The 18,511-nt window shown below is 41.7% G+C and overlaps 2 protein-coding genes across 5 annotated transcripts in view; one reads left to right on the top strand and one right to left on the bottom strand.

Moving 5' to 3' along the window:
* The first annotated feature begins 2,004 nt into the window (after window positions 1-2,004).
* LOC306875921 (uncharacterized protein) lies at window positions 2,005-11,913 on the top strand. Of its 4 annotated transcripts, none has more exons than XR_013784778.1 (5): window positions 2,005-2,229; window positions 3,313-3,385; window positions 3,571-3,739; window positions 5,404-5,713; window positions 11,587-11,913. XR_013784778.1 is itself a non-coding variant. In XM_079426740.1 (5 exons), the coding sequence occupies exons 2-4, from the start codon at window positions 3,325-3,327 to the stop codon at window positions 5,651-5,653; spliced, it is 480 nt and encodes a 159-aa protein (XP_079282866.1). In that variant the 5' UTR covers window positions 2,005-2,229; window positions 3,313-3,324; the 3' UTR covers window positions 5,654-5,701; window positions 11,576-11,913. The 4 variants fall into 4 exon arrangements, 1 of the variants encoding a protein (XP_079282866.1); XR_013784779.1 differs by having other exon boundaries at window positions 5,404-5,760; XR_013784780.1 differs by having other exon boundaries at window positions 5,404-5,856; window positions 11,596-11,911.
* A 6,492-nt stretch (window positions 11,914-18,405) lies between these two features.
* Window positions 18,406-18,511, bottom strand: part of LOC306875865 (anion exchange protein 3-like) — a gene marked incomplete at both ends in the record, with an annotated part of 52,232 nt that continues 52,126 nt past the window's right edge. Inside the window, one exon of the mRNA XM_079426616.1 lies at window positions 18,406-18,483. Within this exon, the coding sequence (XP_079282742.1) occupies window positions 18,406-18,483 (78 nt within the window). The remainder of the gene's footprint in view (window positions 18,484-18,511) is intronic.

The raw sequence follows: 18,511 nt of genomic DNA, 5'->3' as shown, positions 1-18,511 counted from the left end.
AGTTTGAGTGAAAATTCTTAGGTTTGTGCTGAAACTGACATGAACAAAACCATGTTCACCAGCATCTGAGATGATCCAAAAAGCATCTTTAATGGAAACAACAACATCTGTACAAAGACTCACATGATCAATGTCACTTTTTTATTTTATTTTATTTTTATTCCCATGCAATGCTTTAACAATAGGTGCCTAAGTATATTTTGCCAAGAAAAAAATGCCATTTTATATCGGCTTAAAAGTAATTTATCCATACAGTTTTACAGTTTGATAGGTCATTTGTATAACTTCATAACTTCTTAGTTTAAAATTGTTCAAATCCAAAAACGTTCAACTTGTCTTTGGACCCCCTGTATTTCTGGTAAACACAATGGTGTGAAACTCTTGTCGTTGGCCAAGACAAATATATGCATCAAAATATTTTATTGAATATGAAATGTCTGTTTTAGCCAACACGCATTGTAGTTCTTAACGGAACAATGAAAGATAAGTTTTTATAGCCTAGCATGTAAAATGAGCTCTTCAAATGATTAAATTCGACTCTTTGAAAATATGTGCAATTTTGTTTATTAAATGCGACGGAGTGCCAAACTCCACTCTCGTTCTGTTGTACAAACTCAAACCTCGACTTTGGAGAAGCATTAAAACTCAAACAAAACACAGGAGTTATTAATGCTTTTTGGCTGGGCTTCAGACAGCCGTCATGTTTTATGGTTAGAATTCGGGGAAATGATTTAATGGAAAAGGTTCAAGGCACTAGCCCGGCTGATTCAGCTTTCCTTTTTCCTCTGCAGTTTCACTTGCATACCTAATTCATGTTTACAAATGTTTCCCCTCCACAAGCGCACACACAAATAGATCCCCACTTTCCTTTTAGAGGTCATGGAAAGGTCTGCCCTGCAGGAACTGATTTATGAAATGCTAATGTGGTATGAAATGGCATGGATGGGAAATGTGCTGTTATGATCTCTTTTTTGTGCCTGGCACCATTTTATCTTCATCTCTAGGATTATGAAGACTAACATGCACCAGGCAGCACTCATAAATTTGAGTTTGCATGATTGCACGATTATTCATAAAGATCTTACATCATGACATTTGCATGTGGCCAGTTTGAACAACAGGCACATGCTATTAAAGATAAAAGATAAAATCAAGTCCCATACTATAAATATCCTGTTTTACTTGGGATAACATCACATAGTGGAAGTAAAATGGGTTGCAAACATGTTTTAAATTAAATTTTAATTTTTTAAAGTGGTTTATCCATTAAAAAATCATTCAGTATCCTAATCTATACAGTATGGCACTATTATTATTATTATTTATTTTTTTGCTTTCATATTTATTACTATTGTAGATTTAGATGATGATGATGATTATTATTATTATTATTATTATTATTATGCATAGCTTAACCAGTATGCTCATGCTTTCAAAAATGCTTTCATACTGACGTGGTGTATCCATAATTTACAGTTGCATTTTTTTTTTTAAATACCAAAAATATTTAGATTTAATTTAATTAATTTATAAAAAAAATTTTTAAAATGTAATACAATAAGTAGTAATTTAATATTTAATAAAAAGTAGTGTTTCAGTAATTATACTTATGTCATGCCAAAAATGCTGTTTGACATTGACTTTAAAGTGGCTCTTCCATATAGTTTATTATTATTATTATTAATAATAATCATTTATGTATTTATTTTTAACGCAAACAATATTTTAATGCATTGTATATTGTTTATTTATTTGTATGTATGTTTATTTTATATATATATATATATATATATATATATATATATATATATATATATATATATATATATACACATACATATATACACATACATATATACACAGTATATATATATATATATATATATATATATCCATGCAATACATATCTACATGTCAAATTGCTGTTTCATATTATTGTAAATGTTTATTTTGATCAGGCAGTGAGTTTGTCCTTATCTCCTGGGACACATTGGAACATGGATCACATGCCTGAGAACGACAGGGAAGTACACACAGCAGCCTGGGAAAGGAAACAGACGTCCAAAAGGCTCAGTGGCTGTCACTGCGAAAGCAAATTCCCACTGTAATTAACATCAAGAGTTTCGGTGACTGCGTGTGTCTCTCTCACAGCACAGGCTCTCAAGACACTTCAACTGATCTTCCAGCATAAGAAGGTGATGTAATCTGAGGGACCGCCCCAAAGGCAAGGTAAAAACAGATTATAATCTAGATCATAAAGTAGGTTTTTATTGGAAAAAATATGTATTAACGCCAATGGGTGGTGCTAAGGGTCATAATACATGTTTGTTAGTGAAGAGGGAACTGTTATCCATGATGTACAGATGAGTGTATAAAACATCTCAACATTAGCAATGAGATTTCACAGAAAGCAGATGTTCTCCTGTTTCTCCTAAGAAAAATCAAATGTCTCCCACAGAGTCTCACATTTGCCAAAGGTTGCCAAATTCTCATTCAGATACCAAATGATTTGAATTGCACTATGCCCTATTTTATAGCTTTTTACTATTAGTCTCTCAACGAATTTGTACTTTTTGTAGGAGAACCATTTGAGACAAAATTGATACTTTAATGAAATTTAACTGAGAGCTCTGTTAACTTTCCATTTTCCAAATTTCCTCATCTTAAGTCTCATGAGTTATGAAGGAGAAATCTCTGAGCAATATTTTCCTTTGGGTCGAGACTGACTTTCCAAAAGCTTGAATTTGATAAATTAATGTGTAATCTGAACCCTTGTTTTTGTAAATAAAAGGTATTTCGCACATGTTTCATAATGAAGGATGGTGGGTGTAAAAAAAAAAAAATGTACAAAAGCTTACAAGTGCTAGCGGGAATAATGAGCCTTTTTGGAATATTTTGACACTGTTTGAGCCCAGCTGAGACACATGCTGGTGGAAAGATTGTTCCATTAAATCAGAGCCAAGAGAAAATATGCATCTTGCCCATGTCAGTAAAAGTCAAGCATACTTAGAAGATATAAATCGCCAAATGTGGGAGACTCATCAGAGGGGAACTCTAAACAAGAGCTCTGGAAACATGATAAAGTGAGCAAATGGACCACAGCCATAACCATGTCAGCCGAACAAAGAGACCACTTAAATATTGTGCTTTATGAGACCACCTCCTCAGTCCGCCATGGCTTATATTTCTCATCAAGATAAAGAATATCCCTCGGGCTGCTTTTTGTGAATCTGTTTGAAAGGCATCGCGCTATTAATGCAGGCATTGTTTGGACTATTTAACCTAAACTCGCAGGTTCTCTGCTTTTCTCAGAATTCTGCAGGGATGGAGAGAAGCAATGCCTTTGTGATTTCTGCCTGTTTCATCACGTGTTTAGCGTTCGCAGGTAATCGCAACCTCACTGTATGTCTGTGTAAGAGATGCAACAGACCCTCCATCTTCTGTGTGAATGCAATTAGTTCAGAGGAAATGGCCATTTACAGATGTGAAATCATCCGTTATACATCTTTTAGTGGCTGTTGAAATGGCTAATGCCCCTTTTCTAATGCATCTTCTGTTACTTCGTCCCAGGCTTGGTGGGAGCACAGAAGACTTGGTTGCCGCCAGCAAAGTGTAGGACACTGCCATGTAACAAAGTCACTTTTGATGACGCCGTTTATAAATATTGTGTTGAGCCATTCACTCAGACCATGGTGAACACTAACTACCAACTTAGATGTCCCTGGCCAAGCACTAGAAGGTGAGACACTGCATTGTGATATTGGCTTGACAAATCTATCTGTCTATCTGTCTTGAGCTCTTGTTCAGGTTTATTGAGTGACAGCAGAGGATGGGACAAAAAGAACACTATTCCCCCAGTCCAGATTTGAATGGCTGCTCCTCACAGAGGGTCTGCAGTCTGTAGTCATGGGAAAGTCAAGTCGTTCTGCTTCCCCAGGGTCTTTGTAACATCAGATTTTTATGAACAGTCACGCCAAACCCAGAGCATGACTCTACAGTCTTCAATCTTCAAGACAGCTCGTCCGTGTGGGTCGTCTTAAACCAAAATATTTAGTCCAAGTAATTGCGTATCCCGATGAGCCAACAAATTACAGCCTACCTTCAACTTCACTTGTCTGTAGTGCCAGGACCATCGCTACAATTCAGGGGGCCCAGAACAACATTTTTTTGGTTTGGCCCCTACTTTCTAATGAGTAGGTTACATGAGTGGTTCTCAACTTGTGTGTTGTGACCCAAATATGGGTCACAATTCTATATTGTGAAAACGGGAGGAAACAATGCTAAAAGTAAGCGATAAATGCAACTAGTTATATAATGATGTATAGATTGTCCTATCTATACACGGTCATATGGTTAGTTGTATTTTAATAATAAACAGGCTTATCAGTTTGAAAAAGGGTGGAGAATACATTTCCCATATCGGTTGCTGTTGAATTGAAATTAATTAAAAAATTTTAGTCCATGCATTTCATGGAACTATTAATAAATTTGTCAGATAAACATTGTTGTTTTGGGGCCATTTCTTATGTTTAAAAATTTTAAAAAAATAATGTTTAAAGGAATAGTTCACCCAAAAATGAACATTTGCTTAATATGTACTCACTCTCAGGCCATTCAAGATGCGGATAAAATTTATTTCTTCATGTAAACAGATTGGAGGAATTCAGCATTACATCACTTGCTCACCAGTGGATCCTATGCAGTGAATGGGTGCCGTCAGAATGAGAGTCCAAACAGCTGATAAAAACATCACAATAATCCACAAGTGATCCACACAACTCCAGTCCATCAATTAACATCTTGAGAAGTGAAACGCTGTGTGTTTGTAAGAAACAAATCCATAATTAATGTGTTTTAACTTTAAACCATTGCTTCTGGCCAAAATACCAATGCATAATAACTCTTCCACCAGTGAAAAAGTCCATCCCCTGTTGTCATCAAAATCCAACAACATAATTTGTTTAAAATTAATTTGGACTCTATTTGATTTTAAACTGTCCTTAATGTGCATAATTATCTCCCGATTCAGACTAAACAACGTTTTCACTGGAGAAAGCAATAGTATAGAGGACTTCTGGTTTAGAAGCAACAGTTTGAAGTTAAAATTATTTACTACAACATGCAGCTTTTCACTTCAAAGATGTTAACTGATGGACTGGAGTCGTGTGGATTATTGTGATGCTTTTATCAGCTGTTTGGACTCTCGTTCTGACGGCACCCATTCACTGCAGAGGATCCATTGGTGAGCAAGTGCTGTGATGCCAAATTTCTTTAAATCTTCTGATGAAGAAACAAACTCATTTACATTTGGGATTTTTTAAGGGTGAATAAATTGCAAGCTAATTTTCATTTTCTATTTCCTGAAAATAAGAAATTTACCTGCTATTTTCTCTGGTCTCTCAGACACTACGTCAGCCTGACACTGTGCCTGGAGAAGCAGGCTAACTTAACATGCTGTACAGACGCCTCCTACAGACACTACATGCTGCTGGACATCCATAAGGTTTATTTCACCATGTGCTCATATATGCAGGACCCAGGTATTCCCATCCTGCTGCTGCTCATCGTGCCCTGTATCATCATCCCACTCATTATACCATTCCTCTGCCAGTACTTCAGACTGCACGAGTATAGACTGCCAAACAACGACTGATGATTGGACAGTGTTGCATTTCAGAATGGACAATGTGCATGAATCAAAGTACCCACGGAAGTTTTGATAGGCCTCACAATGTATCTGCAATGATTTTATTTTTTAAAGTATCCTAAAGACCACATTATTAGATTACATTTATGTATTCGGGAGACACTTTATCCCAAGCAACATTAAATTGCATTCAAGGTACAACATATTGTGTAACGTACTCGGTTACTATCGTAACCTCGGTTCCCTGAGATACGGAACGAGTACTGCGTCTTGCTAAAGACGCTATGGGAAAAAGCCTTTTTTCTCCTTTACTGAAGCCTTATTCAATCACGCAGTGAAACTGCACGATCATTGGTTCGTGCAGTGTGTTAAAAACGAACCAATGTGTCGGCAGCGGAGCTGCATGAGCCTATGGCGACGGAGCCCGCCAGATCCCGCCAGAATGGGCGGGGTTATCTGGCTATATAATCGGCCGTCTGGCCATAGGATCCTCAGGTTTACTTCGACTGAAGCGACGACTGAGTCGTGCAGCTACCTGGCACGGCAAAGTACGCAGTACTCGTTCCGTATCTCAGGGAACCGAGGTTACGATAGTAACCGAGTACGTTCCCTATCGATACTCCACTCGTACTGCGTCTTGCTAAAGACGCTATGGGAACACAATTCAATCACGCCGTGCTATGGTAGAGGAACGACTGTGTAAAATACCTCCATAAGCATTCCATGCTCAGAGGGAAGTATAATAGTATACTCGGGCTAAAGCGAGCTGAGCTCGTAGGGGTCACGCTCGGCCCGGGTCATTCCATGCATTCCTCGCATACTCAGCACTTTCAGGGCTGAGATATGCAAGGAACCCATCAGAGAGCTTGAGTGCCCGTGCAGTCAAGAGTTCTCCGTTAGGGTTATTCCCACAACGTAAGTCATACTCATCTAAGCAGATAGGACCCTGGCCTGCAAGGCCGGTACGTCCAGCTTATAAAACCTTGCAAATGTGGACGGCGAGGCCCAGCCGGCCGCCGCACAAATGTCTGTAATAGACACACTGCTAGACCAGGCCCGTGACGAGGCAATGCCTCTAGTCAAATGGGCTCGTACTCCAATGGGGCATTGAAGGCCCAAGGAAGAGTAAGCCAGCGTAACGGCATCCACTATCCACTTAGAGAGTCTCTGCTTCGTGACCGGAAGCCCTTTGGCGCGGTTACCGAAGCTAACAAAGAGCTGTTCCGTGCGCCTGAAGGAGGTGGAACGCTCAAAGTAGATCCGTAGGGCTCTAACATGGCATCACAAAATTAACTCCCGGTCCTCCTCGGAGGGAGGAAGCGCGGAGAGTTTGATGACCTGAGCTCTGAACGGAGTGGAAAGTACCTTAGGTACGTATCCATGCCTTGGTTTTAGGACGACCTTGGAGTCGTTTGGCCCAAATTCCAGGCAGGCGGGGCTCACAGAGAGCGCCTGCAGGTCTCCTACTCGCTTGACTGACGCTAGTGCTAGTAGCAGAGCAGTCTTCAGCGACAGTGACCAAAGGTTCGTGGACTGGAGCGGCTCAAAAAGGAGGGCCCCTCAGGGCCCTCAGCACAGTGGGTAAGTCCCATGTAGGGACAGTAAGGGGCCGAGGCGGATTCAGCCTCTTGGCACCCCTTAGAAAACGGACGATAGCATTGTCCCTGCCCACTGATTGGCCCGCAATAGGGGCGTGGAAGGCCACTATTGCCGATACGAACACCCCGAGTGTGGAGGGAGAGCGTCCTTTATCCGGCAGTTCCTGCAGGAAGGACAGAATCACCGCCAACTCAGATGTAGGGGGGTCCTCACCGCGGTTTAGACACCATTTGGAGAAAACCGCCCATTTAAGGGCATAGAGGCGTCTCGTAGACGGGGCTCTAGCCTCAGAAATGGTATTTAGCACTCGCTCTGGGAGGCTGGTAGGCTCCCGTTGAGCGGCCAGAGGTGAAGCGCCCACAGTTTGGGAAGAGGGTGCCACAAACCATTCACCTGAGAGAGGAGATCTCGTCTCAGGGGCACGGACCAGGGGGCTGCGGTTAGCAGCTGGGTCAGCTCTGACATCCAAGGCTGGTTCTCCCACAGGGGGGCCACCAACAAGACCTTGTGTCGTTGTTCCCTGATTCGCCTGATGACCTGAGGAATCAGAGCGATCGGAGGGTATGCATAAAGGAGGAGGTTGGGCCAGTCGTGGGCCAACGCGTCCTTGGCCTTCGAATAATAGGCTGGGCAGTGAGAGTTGTCTTTGGAGGCGAAAAGGTCTACTTCGGCCTTGCCAAAGATTCTCCAGATCATTCGAACCGTCTGCGGATGGAGCATCCACTCTTCTGAGGGGACGTTGCTCCGTGATAGCATATCCGCTCCTCGGTTCAATCTGCCCGGCAAATTTGCTGCTCTCAGCGAGCGCAAGTTGAGCTGAGCCCACTCCAGAAGTCGCTCTACCATAAGGAAGAGGCGCTTCGAGGAGAGACCTCCCTGGTGATTTACATAGGACACCACTGACATGTTGTCTGAGCGGATCAGCAAATGTCGTCCCTTTAGCTCTGGCAGGAAAAACTGGCAGGCTCGACACACTGCTAGCATTTCTAAGCAGTTGATGTGGAGGTTCTGCTCCGCCTTCGACCAAAGGTCGGTTTGCCTTCGCACAGCGCCCCCAACCCATGTTGGAGGCGTCTGTTGTGACAACTTTCCTGCTTCAGACCATCCCTATGGTCACACCCTTTCTGAACCATCGTGGGTTCTTCCAGGGGACCAGGGCTGTTACACAGGCCTGGCTCACCCTGATATGTAGGCGATCATGTCGCCATGCGTGGGGTGGAACCCGTGGTTTCAACCAGCGCTGAAGGGGCCGCATGCGAAGCAGGCCCAACTGTAGCACCGGCGATGCTGTGGCCATGAGGCCCAGCATCCTCTGAAACGCTTTGACGGGGCGAGCGGTGCCGCTCTGGAAGGAGGCTGCGAGCTTTTAAATGGCCAGAGCGCGTTCCAGCGCTAGCACAGCTCTCATCTGAGCTGAGTCCAAAACTGTTCCCAGAAACGACATCCGTCGGCTGGGAAACAGCGCGCTCTTGGCAAAATTGACCCTGAGCCCCAGGCATTCTAGGTGGCTGAGGAGGAGGGCTCTGTGTGAGAGTAGTTGTACCTCTGACTGGGCCAGAATGAGCCAGTCGTCGAGGTAATTGAGAATGCGGATTCCCATCTGCCTGAGAGGGGAAAGAGCCGCGCCCATGCACTTCGTAAAAGTGCGTGGGGCCAGGGACAGTCCAAAGGAAAGGACCGTGTACTGATAAGCCACTCCCTCAAAGGCGAATCTCAAGAATCGTCTGTGATGGGGGGGCTATCTGGACGTGAAAGTATGCGTCTTTCAGGTCCAGGGAACAGAACCAGTCCTCTGAGCGAATTTGCGAGAGGATCTGCTTCAGTGTGATCATCCTGAACGACCTCCTCACGAGGGCGCGATTCAGGCGTCTGAGATCGAGGATGGGCCGGAGGCCGCCATCCTTCTTGGGAACGAGGAAGTAATGGCTGTAAAGCCTGATTCGCTCTGAGCTGGAGGAACCATTTCTATGGCTCCTTTTTTCAACAGCATCATCATTTCTGAACGTAGAACGTGAGCGTTCTAGCCGTCTACAGAAGAGGAGACCACGCCGCTGAAGCGCGGGGGTCTGCGAGCGAATTGGAGTGAGTAACCTCGTTCTATTATCCGTATAACCCATTCTGACACTCCGGGGATGGCCCTCCAGGCCTTGGCCCGCGTGGCAAGGGGCAGGATAAACTCGAGTGGCAGGCCGCCAAGCGGGGACCTGAAGCTCGTGATAAGAGGGAGAGGAATGTACTCCCTTTTGAAAATGTTTGTGTTTTATTTCCTTGCTATAACAGCGATCAGTTGTGTGGGCGCTTTTTGAAAGGGCCCAGTGTTCACAACAGTATTTACCACAAACTCATTGCCATCGGCACCCGGAGCTAAACGGGGTGTTTGGAGGCATGACAGAGGCCATTTGGGCCGTGGGCACAGCCCAGAAGCGTCAGGAGTCTGAAGCTGTCAGTTATAATCATAGTGACAACTTGCTTTCGATCTGCCTAAAAGGATCAACCACTCTTAGAAGAGGGGTATTAATTACCATTGTGTAAACACACCAGCAGATCAAAAGTGCCGCGCGCATCCTCTCAGATCCGCTCGTAGCGGACGAGGGGAGGGGCCATCTTCACTGAAGCAGGCGAGCCAAGATCAAAGAGTGAAACGCGGGGCTGCCCTGGCGTAAATTCACTCAAGCTTGATCGCGCGAACCCTGGAGCTTGCAGTTTCTTCCCCGAGATAACTGGGAGAGTAGAAACACTAGAGCAGGGGAGGCGTGGCCACCTTCATTGAAGAAAGGGACCGTGAGCGCGGCAGGGACAGACTGAAGCTTTCATAATGAAAGTAGCGCTGGCAGATCAAAGAGCTGCAAGAGGCGCTAATACTTAGTGTAAACACACTGGCAGATCAAAGACTGTATGCAGAGTGAAAAACGCGGGGCTATGCCGGCGCGAAAAATCACTCAAGCCTTTTTTTTTTTTTTTTTTTTATCCGTCTCCTTCTCCGAGCTGACTGGGAGAAGAGAAACGCGAGAGTCGGGGCCGCCCAGTGCAGCATGTTACAATGTGCACAGAAGGATTGAGCCACTCAATGTAATGAGGCGCGCTAATCCACACGCGCTGGCAGATCAAAGCGCTGTATGCAGAGTGAAACACACGGGGCTATGCCGGCGCGAAAAATCACTCAAGCCTGAACGCCCAGCCATGCGATTTTACCGTCTTTTTCTCCGAGGTGACTGGGAGAAAATAAACGTGAGTGGGTGGCCGCCCAGCGCAGCATTTTACAATGCGCGCAGAAGGATTGAGCCACTCAATGTAATGAGGCGCGCTAATCCACACGCGCTGGCAGATCAAAGCGCTGTATGCAGAGTGAAACACACGGGGCTAAGCCGGCGCGAAAAATCACTCAACCTGATTGCTCAGCCTCACTCGCTGTTCCTGTCTCCGAGTTGACTGGGAGAAGAGAAGGGGGGAGGCGGGGCCTGCTACATAGAGGACCGCGAGCAAATCAGAGTAAAGCCCGGCTTTCGGTGAAAGCAGGCTGCCTGTGTGAGCGCAGTCTCAGTGACGCACACACATAACTTTCCACTCCGGTCCGCCAAAGAGAATAGAGCCGCCCAATGAAGGAGGAGCTCTGATTCTCACGTGTGAACACCGGCGGATCCGAGCGCTGCAGGAAGCTCCGTGGCTCTGATGTTTCATTCTCCGAGCTTTGCTGAGAGAGAGGAAACGGGAGAGCGGAGCTGCCTCCACAGAGACGGACAGCGAGCGGGAAGAGCGAGACTCATACTCGAACGAGCTGTCTCAGTAAGCGCGCAGTCAGTGCGTGGGCGAGACCCAGACAGGCGGCACGCGCTCACTGCTCTTTGCATCGTGCAGGATCCCCTGCACGAGCCACACTCGCTGTTGCGGCATTTGCAACAACGCCGATAAATATGCATTTTTATAGCACTCACCGGATGGCGGCAGCGAACAGACCGGGGCTTCTGCGGGGCTGGAGCGCGGTGAAAGCGGCGTCTCAGCTGGCAGGAGGTCTCTGGCTCAGCTGCGAGGCGTGTCAACGGCGAGGCGGCTTCTTGGGATCAGCGAAGGCGAGATGTCGTCGCTGAAGGAGAAGAAATCTGAGGATCCTATGGCCAGACGGCCGATTATATAGCCAGATAACCCCGCCCATTCTGGCGGGATCTGGCGGGCTCCGTCGCCATAGGCTCATGCAGCTCCGCTGCCGACACATTGGTTCGTTTTTAACACACTGCACGAACCAATGATCGTGCAGTTTCACTGCGTGATTGAATAAGGCTTCAGTAAAGGAGAAAAAAGGCTTTTTCCCATAGCGTCTTTAGCAAGACGCAGTACGAGTGGAGTATCGATAGGGAACTGTTCTTATTTTGTGTACATTTCAATCATCCTAATATGCTGATTTGGTGCTCTTGAAACATTTCTTATGATAATGTTAAAAACCGTTGTGCTGCTTAATATTTTTGTGCAAAACCTAAATTTTTAGGACGACCAAACCCCCCCAAGATTATGATGAATAGAAAGTCCTATTCATCTTTAATTTCATTTATTATACTGTACATTGTCCTTAGTGTAACTTTGATCAATTTACTGTTTCCTTGCTAAATAAAAGAATCAAAACTTAAATTAACAATCAAAAGAACTTACTGAACCCAAACTTTTAAGCAACAGCCAAAAAAAAAAAAAAAAAAAAAAAAAAATTATATATATATATATATATATATGTGTGTGTGTGTGTGTGTGTGTGTGTGTGTGTGTATGTGTGTGTGTGTGTGCGCATGCGTGTGTGTGTTTTTGTGGCAAATGAGGACACAAATTTGTGGAGAAGGTGACTTATGAGGACATTTTTCTAAAGGATTATAAATCATATATAATAATTTTTTTAGAGAAAATAAAAATGCATAAAGTTTCTTGTAAGGGGTCGGTTTAGGTGTAGGGTTGGTGTAGGGCGATAGAAAATATGGTTTGTACAGTATAAAAACCATTACGCCTATGGAATGTCCCCACAATTCACAAAAACAAACGTGTGTGTGTGATATATGTAATATATAGTATTTATATAACCCATTTTGTTACTGCTCCTCAGGCTTATATTTTCACTGATTCATAGTGGTCACTAGACATAATAATTTACACAGCCAATGCAAAGGCATTTGAAACACATAATAAATATTTATTTTGAGACAAAAAAATAACAATTTGTTGTACAGTGCTCTGAAAACAGTTTTTTCTTCTTTTTACAGAATAGCAATCGGTTCTGCTATTAAATATCCACATAACATCATAGTATTTTCAGTATTGCTAATGCTAAAGTAATACATCATTTTCACCATATGAATTCAAAATGTTTGTCTTATTTTCTGACAGACAAACTACACGTCTTTATGACCAGGCAACACTTTTTGAGATCTACTAGAGGTCTTTCTGACAGTCTAAAATGATGCAAACTCAAAAACACTACATGAAATAAAGAATATTTTCTGTTTTGTTTTGTTTGTTTTTTTAAGGTGTTATCTAAGGGTCATTTTATGTGCATCTACAATACAAAGTAAATTAGTATTGTTTGTAATAGCGTGTAACAGCGGTAAGTGTTTTCCTTTGTACAATGAGTCTCAGTAGTCTTAACTGATGCACAACTGAGTAAAATGCTTTGTTAGAACCAAAACACTGGCTTTAGTGTTCTGTGTGTCTGAGTGCACTGCTGAATGCAAACTATGTTGGGTGTGAATGAGATTAATATAATCTGACTGCAAATATTTCTGATTGTCATCCATTTCATCACAATGGGAAGAAGAATGGCGTACATTTAATATTCACAACATGAAAGCAAGTGACAGTTCAGACATGAAGTTAAACACTAACACATCCTTCACAGCATCGGGTGGGTGGTCTGGACGATCAGGGTGGCACCATCCACCAAAACCCGACTCATTCAGATGCTCATTTTGCTGTTGCACCATTCATACTACTTCCTTTTCATCCTAAAAGTCTGGAAGTGCTGTTTATTCTCTCACATAACCAAGTGCAACAAGTGTTTTCTTTTTCAACTTCTCATACGACCCTAAAATAAGAGAGGTATCGACGTCTTTGAGCTCCTCACAACTATGTCTTTCAACTACAGAGAGCTTCTGGTCTTCCACACCAGGCGAAAGTCTACCAGATAGTTGGTTATTTGGGCGAGTAACCCGTCTATAACCATGAAAATTGCATGTGGTTGCAGAAACAATAATGGACAAGGTCACACTTTATATTAAGTGGCCTTAACTACTATGTACACTGAAAAAAATTATACTACATTTATTTTTTTAAGGTAAGTGGTCGCAAACAATTTATCTTAGCTACATTTAATAAAAAAATTGTGTTGAAAGTTAGTCAACTAAATTTGTTTATTTAAATGTAGCTCAAATAAATTGAATGCAACCACTTACTTTAAAAAAAATAGTAAATTCAATGAATCATTTTTTATACAATGTACTTATTGTGGTCATATTGTATTGCAAAAAACATTTGCTGCTATTGAGCTGGGATATGGGTAAGGTTAGGGACAGGTTTGGTAGTATGGGTAGGTTTAAGGGTGGGCTAAGGTGTAAAAGATGGGTCAACAGTGTAATTATAAATGTAATTACAGAAATCAATTACAGATGTAATTACATATAGGTATTTTTAAAAATATAAGTACAATGTAAAAGCATGTACGTACACAATAAGTGCATTGTACCAAATGATTAATTTAAATGTAAGTACACAGTAGTGAAGGCCACCTAATATAAAGTGGGACCATGGACAAGGAATCTACGTCACTCCATGTACATCCACAGTGTCAATCTGTGGCTCATGGATTCAGCATTAAAACACATTTTTTGTGCTTAAAGGACAACCTCTCCTAACCTGCAGGGAAATTGCATGCCAAACATATTGGTTGCTAATAAATAAGAGCAGACAAAGTTGGTTAAAATAAAAGTAATATAAAATACAGCTGAAAGCAGTAATTATGAGGTGAACGCTGAGGAATTTGATTTATATTTGACAAACTGGGCTGTAACCACCTTCCGATCACTAGACTAGATCTTCAGCTTCTTAACCACTGAACTGATAGTCGCAGAAAAAAATATTTTGAATACAAACCCTCCATTGAATAGCTTTTCTCCAGCATGCTCTGAAAATAAACATAGAGAGAACTGGAATAAACTTGTAAGAACAGCAGCAAACTTGGTGATCACTACTAGGTTTTGGCCCAAAACTGCTCGGGTAGCTTCGAGACATGCTATTAGTGATCTTTACCATAGTTTCGTTTTTCTGTGTTTTTATTTTATTTTATTTTATTTTTTTTGAGCTTATGGCAACAAGTTTTGTTTTGGTACCCCAAAGTGTTGTAAAGTTTACAAGAAAATTAAGAATGGTAGAATGGCTGACTCAAGGAATGACAAGGCCAAATGGTTTAACTTCAAGCCAAACTGTTCAAAAGTTATAAGCAAATACGTTTGATCAGTAGCTTGTACTGTCACCAAATCATTCAGTCAGGTTTCCTTGAATGCAATGTGTAGTTCACCCAAAAATGAAAAAATAAAAATCATGTACTCACCCTCACATAGTTCCAAATCTGTATTACTTTTCCTTTTTCAGTGGATCACAAAAGATATTTTGAGGCCGTTGACTTCCTTTGTGTCTCAAAATGTCCCACAAAATAAAGTCAAACAGGTTTGGAGGACATGAGGGTGAGTAAACGATCACAACATAAATTTTTGGGTGAACTATCCCAAGTATTTTGACCTGAAGATCATCTAAGAAATGACTGAATGAAATTTGTAAGAGGAGCAGCACAATTTATTAAAAATCCAAGATGGCGACCAATCAACTAGGTGCTAAATAGTCTGACGAGCACAAAATTGGTTTAAGGCTTCCATAGACAGAAAAAAAATTGTACGAAAACCAACAAATACAATAAGGTGCATCCAAAACTTCACTGCTTGTGCTCTCAAATGTGACACCGCTACAAAGTTGGGTCTGTATGTTCACAATCCATGGATCAAACCAATTATGTAAATAGTGCAATAGACAGATCTGTGCAACTTAGCGTTTAGTGCTAATTCACAGTGGAAGATGACGATCGACAAATTCAAAATCCAAAACCCTGAAAACAAGTCTCTCTGTTTCGTTCATGCTCCTTTCTGTTGCTTGGATTGTATTTACTCAGAAAAACCAAAGCAAGTCTGCAGAGATCGAGTGACGGCAGTGTCAGCAGCAATGGCAGTGCAATAAACTTCAGACCGTCCGTAAAGTAACAAATATCTTCAAGATATATAAGAAACTAATAACCCCAAGCAGACAACAGCTCTAAAAGTGCCAGAGGAGCTTCATTTCAACCCAACAGGGAAGAAAAGTCACAGAGAATATCTCTTGAAAAAATGGAGGAAATGCTCCAAAATTGTTCCACATTTTCCATCAGTTCTTTTCAAGAACAGATTCAAAATTAATCCTACTTACTTCATTACTGAACAATCATGGCTTCGGTTTTCTTCATAAAATGGGTAAGAACTCACTCTGCCTTTGAAATGGCTTTTTTTTTTTGCTGACATCATTAAGCGCTCTTATACTTTAGCCACGCCCCTTCATCACCTGTCACCATTTTGGCCTTTAACACTCACTTTTCACAATCCAATTAAATGTTGAATAAATTCAAGTCCAACCCTTCATGTTGTCTAATTAAACATCCTGTTTCATCTGAAATAAGTCAAACCCAAATGTCATTTTTCCATATACCTTACACAAAACCTCACTGAGAGCTCCAACAAATCTCCTGAGCTACGAAAACAGCCACTTCTAAGCAATAACCTTTGCCTTTGGGAAGCTAACATTTGTTGTTGAAGCTAAGATCTGTTGCTTACCATGCGATGAGCCTGCCAAAAGCTTCATACACTGGGAATCTGATTCTAAAGCATTACAGCCAGCTTGTCCTCATCCAATTTCATCTCTCATCTACATCCCAATTGATAAATGCTGAGGGGAAAAAATTAAAAACCAATGTTCTACCCTTTTGGCGTTCGCACAGAGCTATCTGATGGCTCAACTAAGGTTACATGGTAAAACACGTCTGATGTGTGGCTTCACATAAAGTACTTCAAAGACCTGCCATTCACAACCACAGATCTCCACTTACCGCTCTCAGGCTCGAGAGCAGCACTTAGGCTTGTGCTTTCCAAGAAACTAAACATCTTTTCAGAGTAGCACAGCACTCCATGACAGATATTTCTTTATTGCACAATTTCCTCTTGTTTTCACACTAAAAACAAGGGAAACGAGGAGCAAAAAGAAACACGTGTGGAATATGTGTTTGTGATGAAATGAGCTAGTCTAGCGTGACTAGGCCAAGGAGTCTGTATTACGCACAAACAAATTCAATACACGCATGGACGGCACGATATTTACAGTCCAAAGGGCAGCTTTCTCTAAAGGCAATTGTCCGAACTCAAAACATGAGTGTAATGGAACAATTCGTACTGTTTTCAGGCCTGTATGAGGCTGTTTTGTTTGCAAAGGGATCGAGATGAAGATGTTAAAGGTGAAGTGTGTATTTTTATTTTTTTTCTTGAAATGGAATTGCAAACAGGTTACCTGAAAGTTCCTCTACATCTCCCATTGGTCAGTCAAACTGCTAGTCCCGCCCCAAACTCAAATCATTGGCTGATCGTGTCGGATTTGCTCAAACAAATAGAGCAATGTTTTGAATGTTGTTGCATATGAAATTGGGTTTGGAATAAAGATTTTTTTATATAGAAAATACACACATCACCTTTAAGAGCTTTAAAGGCAAGGGAAATATGGATTTGTTGGCTTAGCGAAGATTTTAAAAGGTCATGTGCTTCCTTTTAAATTAGCTAAGGTTTGTCGCTACCCTCCATGAACCTGACTAACAATTTGGCAGCATGTTTCATCGAAGCCAAAGTCTCTCGCTCGATGGCAGTTTGACAGCCTTTGGAAATAGCATTGTTAACATTTATGCAATCAACCAAATCCAAGTTTCTATGGCTTTAACCTATTTCAGTTGAACTGTTCCCGAATTCACTGCATTATAACAGCATAAGGAATGGAATTAGATCTTTGAAAAGTTAATATTGAAAACGCACACAAATGCACTAATATTTATAACAGAAAAATATTTGGGCAATAAATCCTATATACTGTAAATTCTAAATGCTAAATTTATGTATAGCAAGAAAAGCTGAGCTGCTCAAAAAAAAATGAGATGATAATTAATAAAAAAATAAATAATTTAAATAAAATATACCTTGTATGCAAATTTGTTTGGAATGAAATGGAAATAAAAGAAACAAAAAATAAATCAAATAAAATACACTTTTAGTAGTGAATCTGTTTGGAAGGGAAATCATGAGCTAAATAATGTTTTGTTTTGTTTGTTTTTTTCCCTATTAAAGGTGCTATAAGCAATGTTAGCCGTTTTGCAAACCCCCACAAGTCAAAGAATTCAAAATGACTGACAGTCTGAGAGTGATATCTGTCAGGAAGCAGGGGCATTTTCTGCATGCTATTCCACTAAAAAAAAAAAAAATCACTTATAGCACCTTTAAATGTATTGTAACTACTGCATACATCGATCAAAGTAATATCACTACTGCATAAAGTACATCTAAAGGGACTGCACTACTGTTTTCAAGCACAGCAGAGGGACTGACCACTCCAAGGGCACTGAGAGGTCGTGCTACTGTAATATTCAGACCCTGTAGCCAATGCCTACAGTACAGTACAAGGCAACTAAGATCTACAGGCAGTAGGTCTGGTCTGCATGGGTGCAATGCATTGGGATGGGGTGAATAGGGGTGCAAGAACCAACTTATTTGGATTAGTCTCACCATCATTGAACTTTGGGAGGTCTAAGGTGCACAGGTTGTATCTAATCTTATATTCAAAGGTCACTGGGCTGCAGCAGACAAACATGTAGGCCAGATTTTGGAGAAAAAGGAAAAATAATAGTATCCAAAACATGATCTGTGAATCTTTTTAGAACGGAGGTTTAGAAAATTTCAAAGTACACGTGAAATAATTCTGAAAGAGGGCAGTGCATCAGAGTTCTTCCCATTCCGTACATCTTTCCCAATATCCAGAGACCTGTATTCGATTAGTCAGTGAAGAAGAGGTGAGCCGTGTAACTACACAAGCATATGGATCTCGTTGTACTCATCCCGTCCATCTTCATCAAAATTGGGCGAATCCTCATCAGCATCCAACTTCAAGAACAAAAACGGCATTTTAAAA

Source organism: Barbus barbus (genome assembly GCF_936440315.1).
Source record: "Barbus barbus genome assembly, chromosome: 10".
Lineage (NCBI taxonomy): Eukaryota > Metazoa > Chordata > Actinopteri > Cypriniformes > Cyprinidae > Barbus > Barbus barbus.
The sequence above is the reverse complement of the archived record's forward strand: the minus strand, read 5'-3'. Positions and strand labels throughout refer to the sequence as shown.

Bases quoted from the DNA above. Each gene is read 5' to 3' on its own strand.
- LOC306875921 (XM_079426740.1), top strand. From the start codon at position 3,325: ATGGAGAGAAGCAATGCCTTTGTGATTTCTGCCTGTTTCATCACGTGT. The intron at 3,386-3,570 runs GTAATCGCAACC...ACTTCGTCCCAG, and splicing joins CACGTGTTTAGCGTTCGCAG to GCTTGGTGGGAGCACAGAAG. The intron at 3,740-5,403 runs GTGAGACACTGC...CTGGTCTCTCAG, and splicing joins CCCTGGCCAAGCACTAGAAG to ACACTACGTCAGCCTGACAC.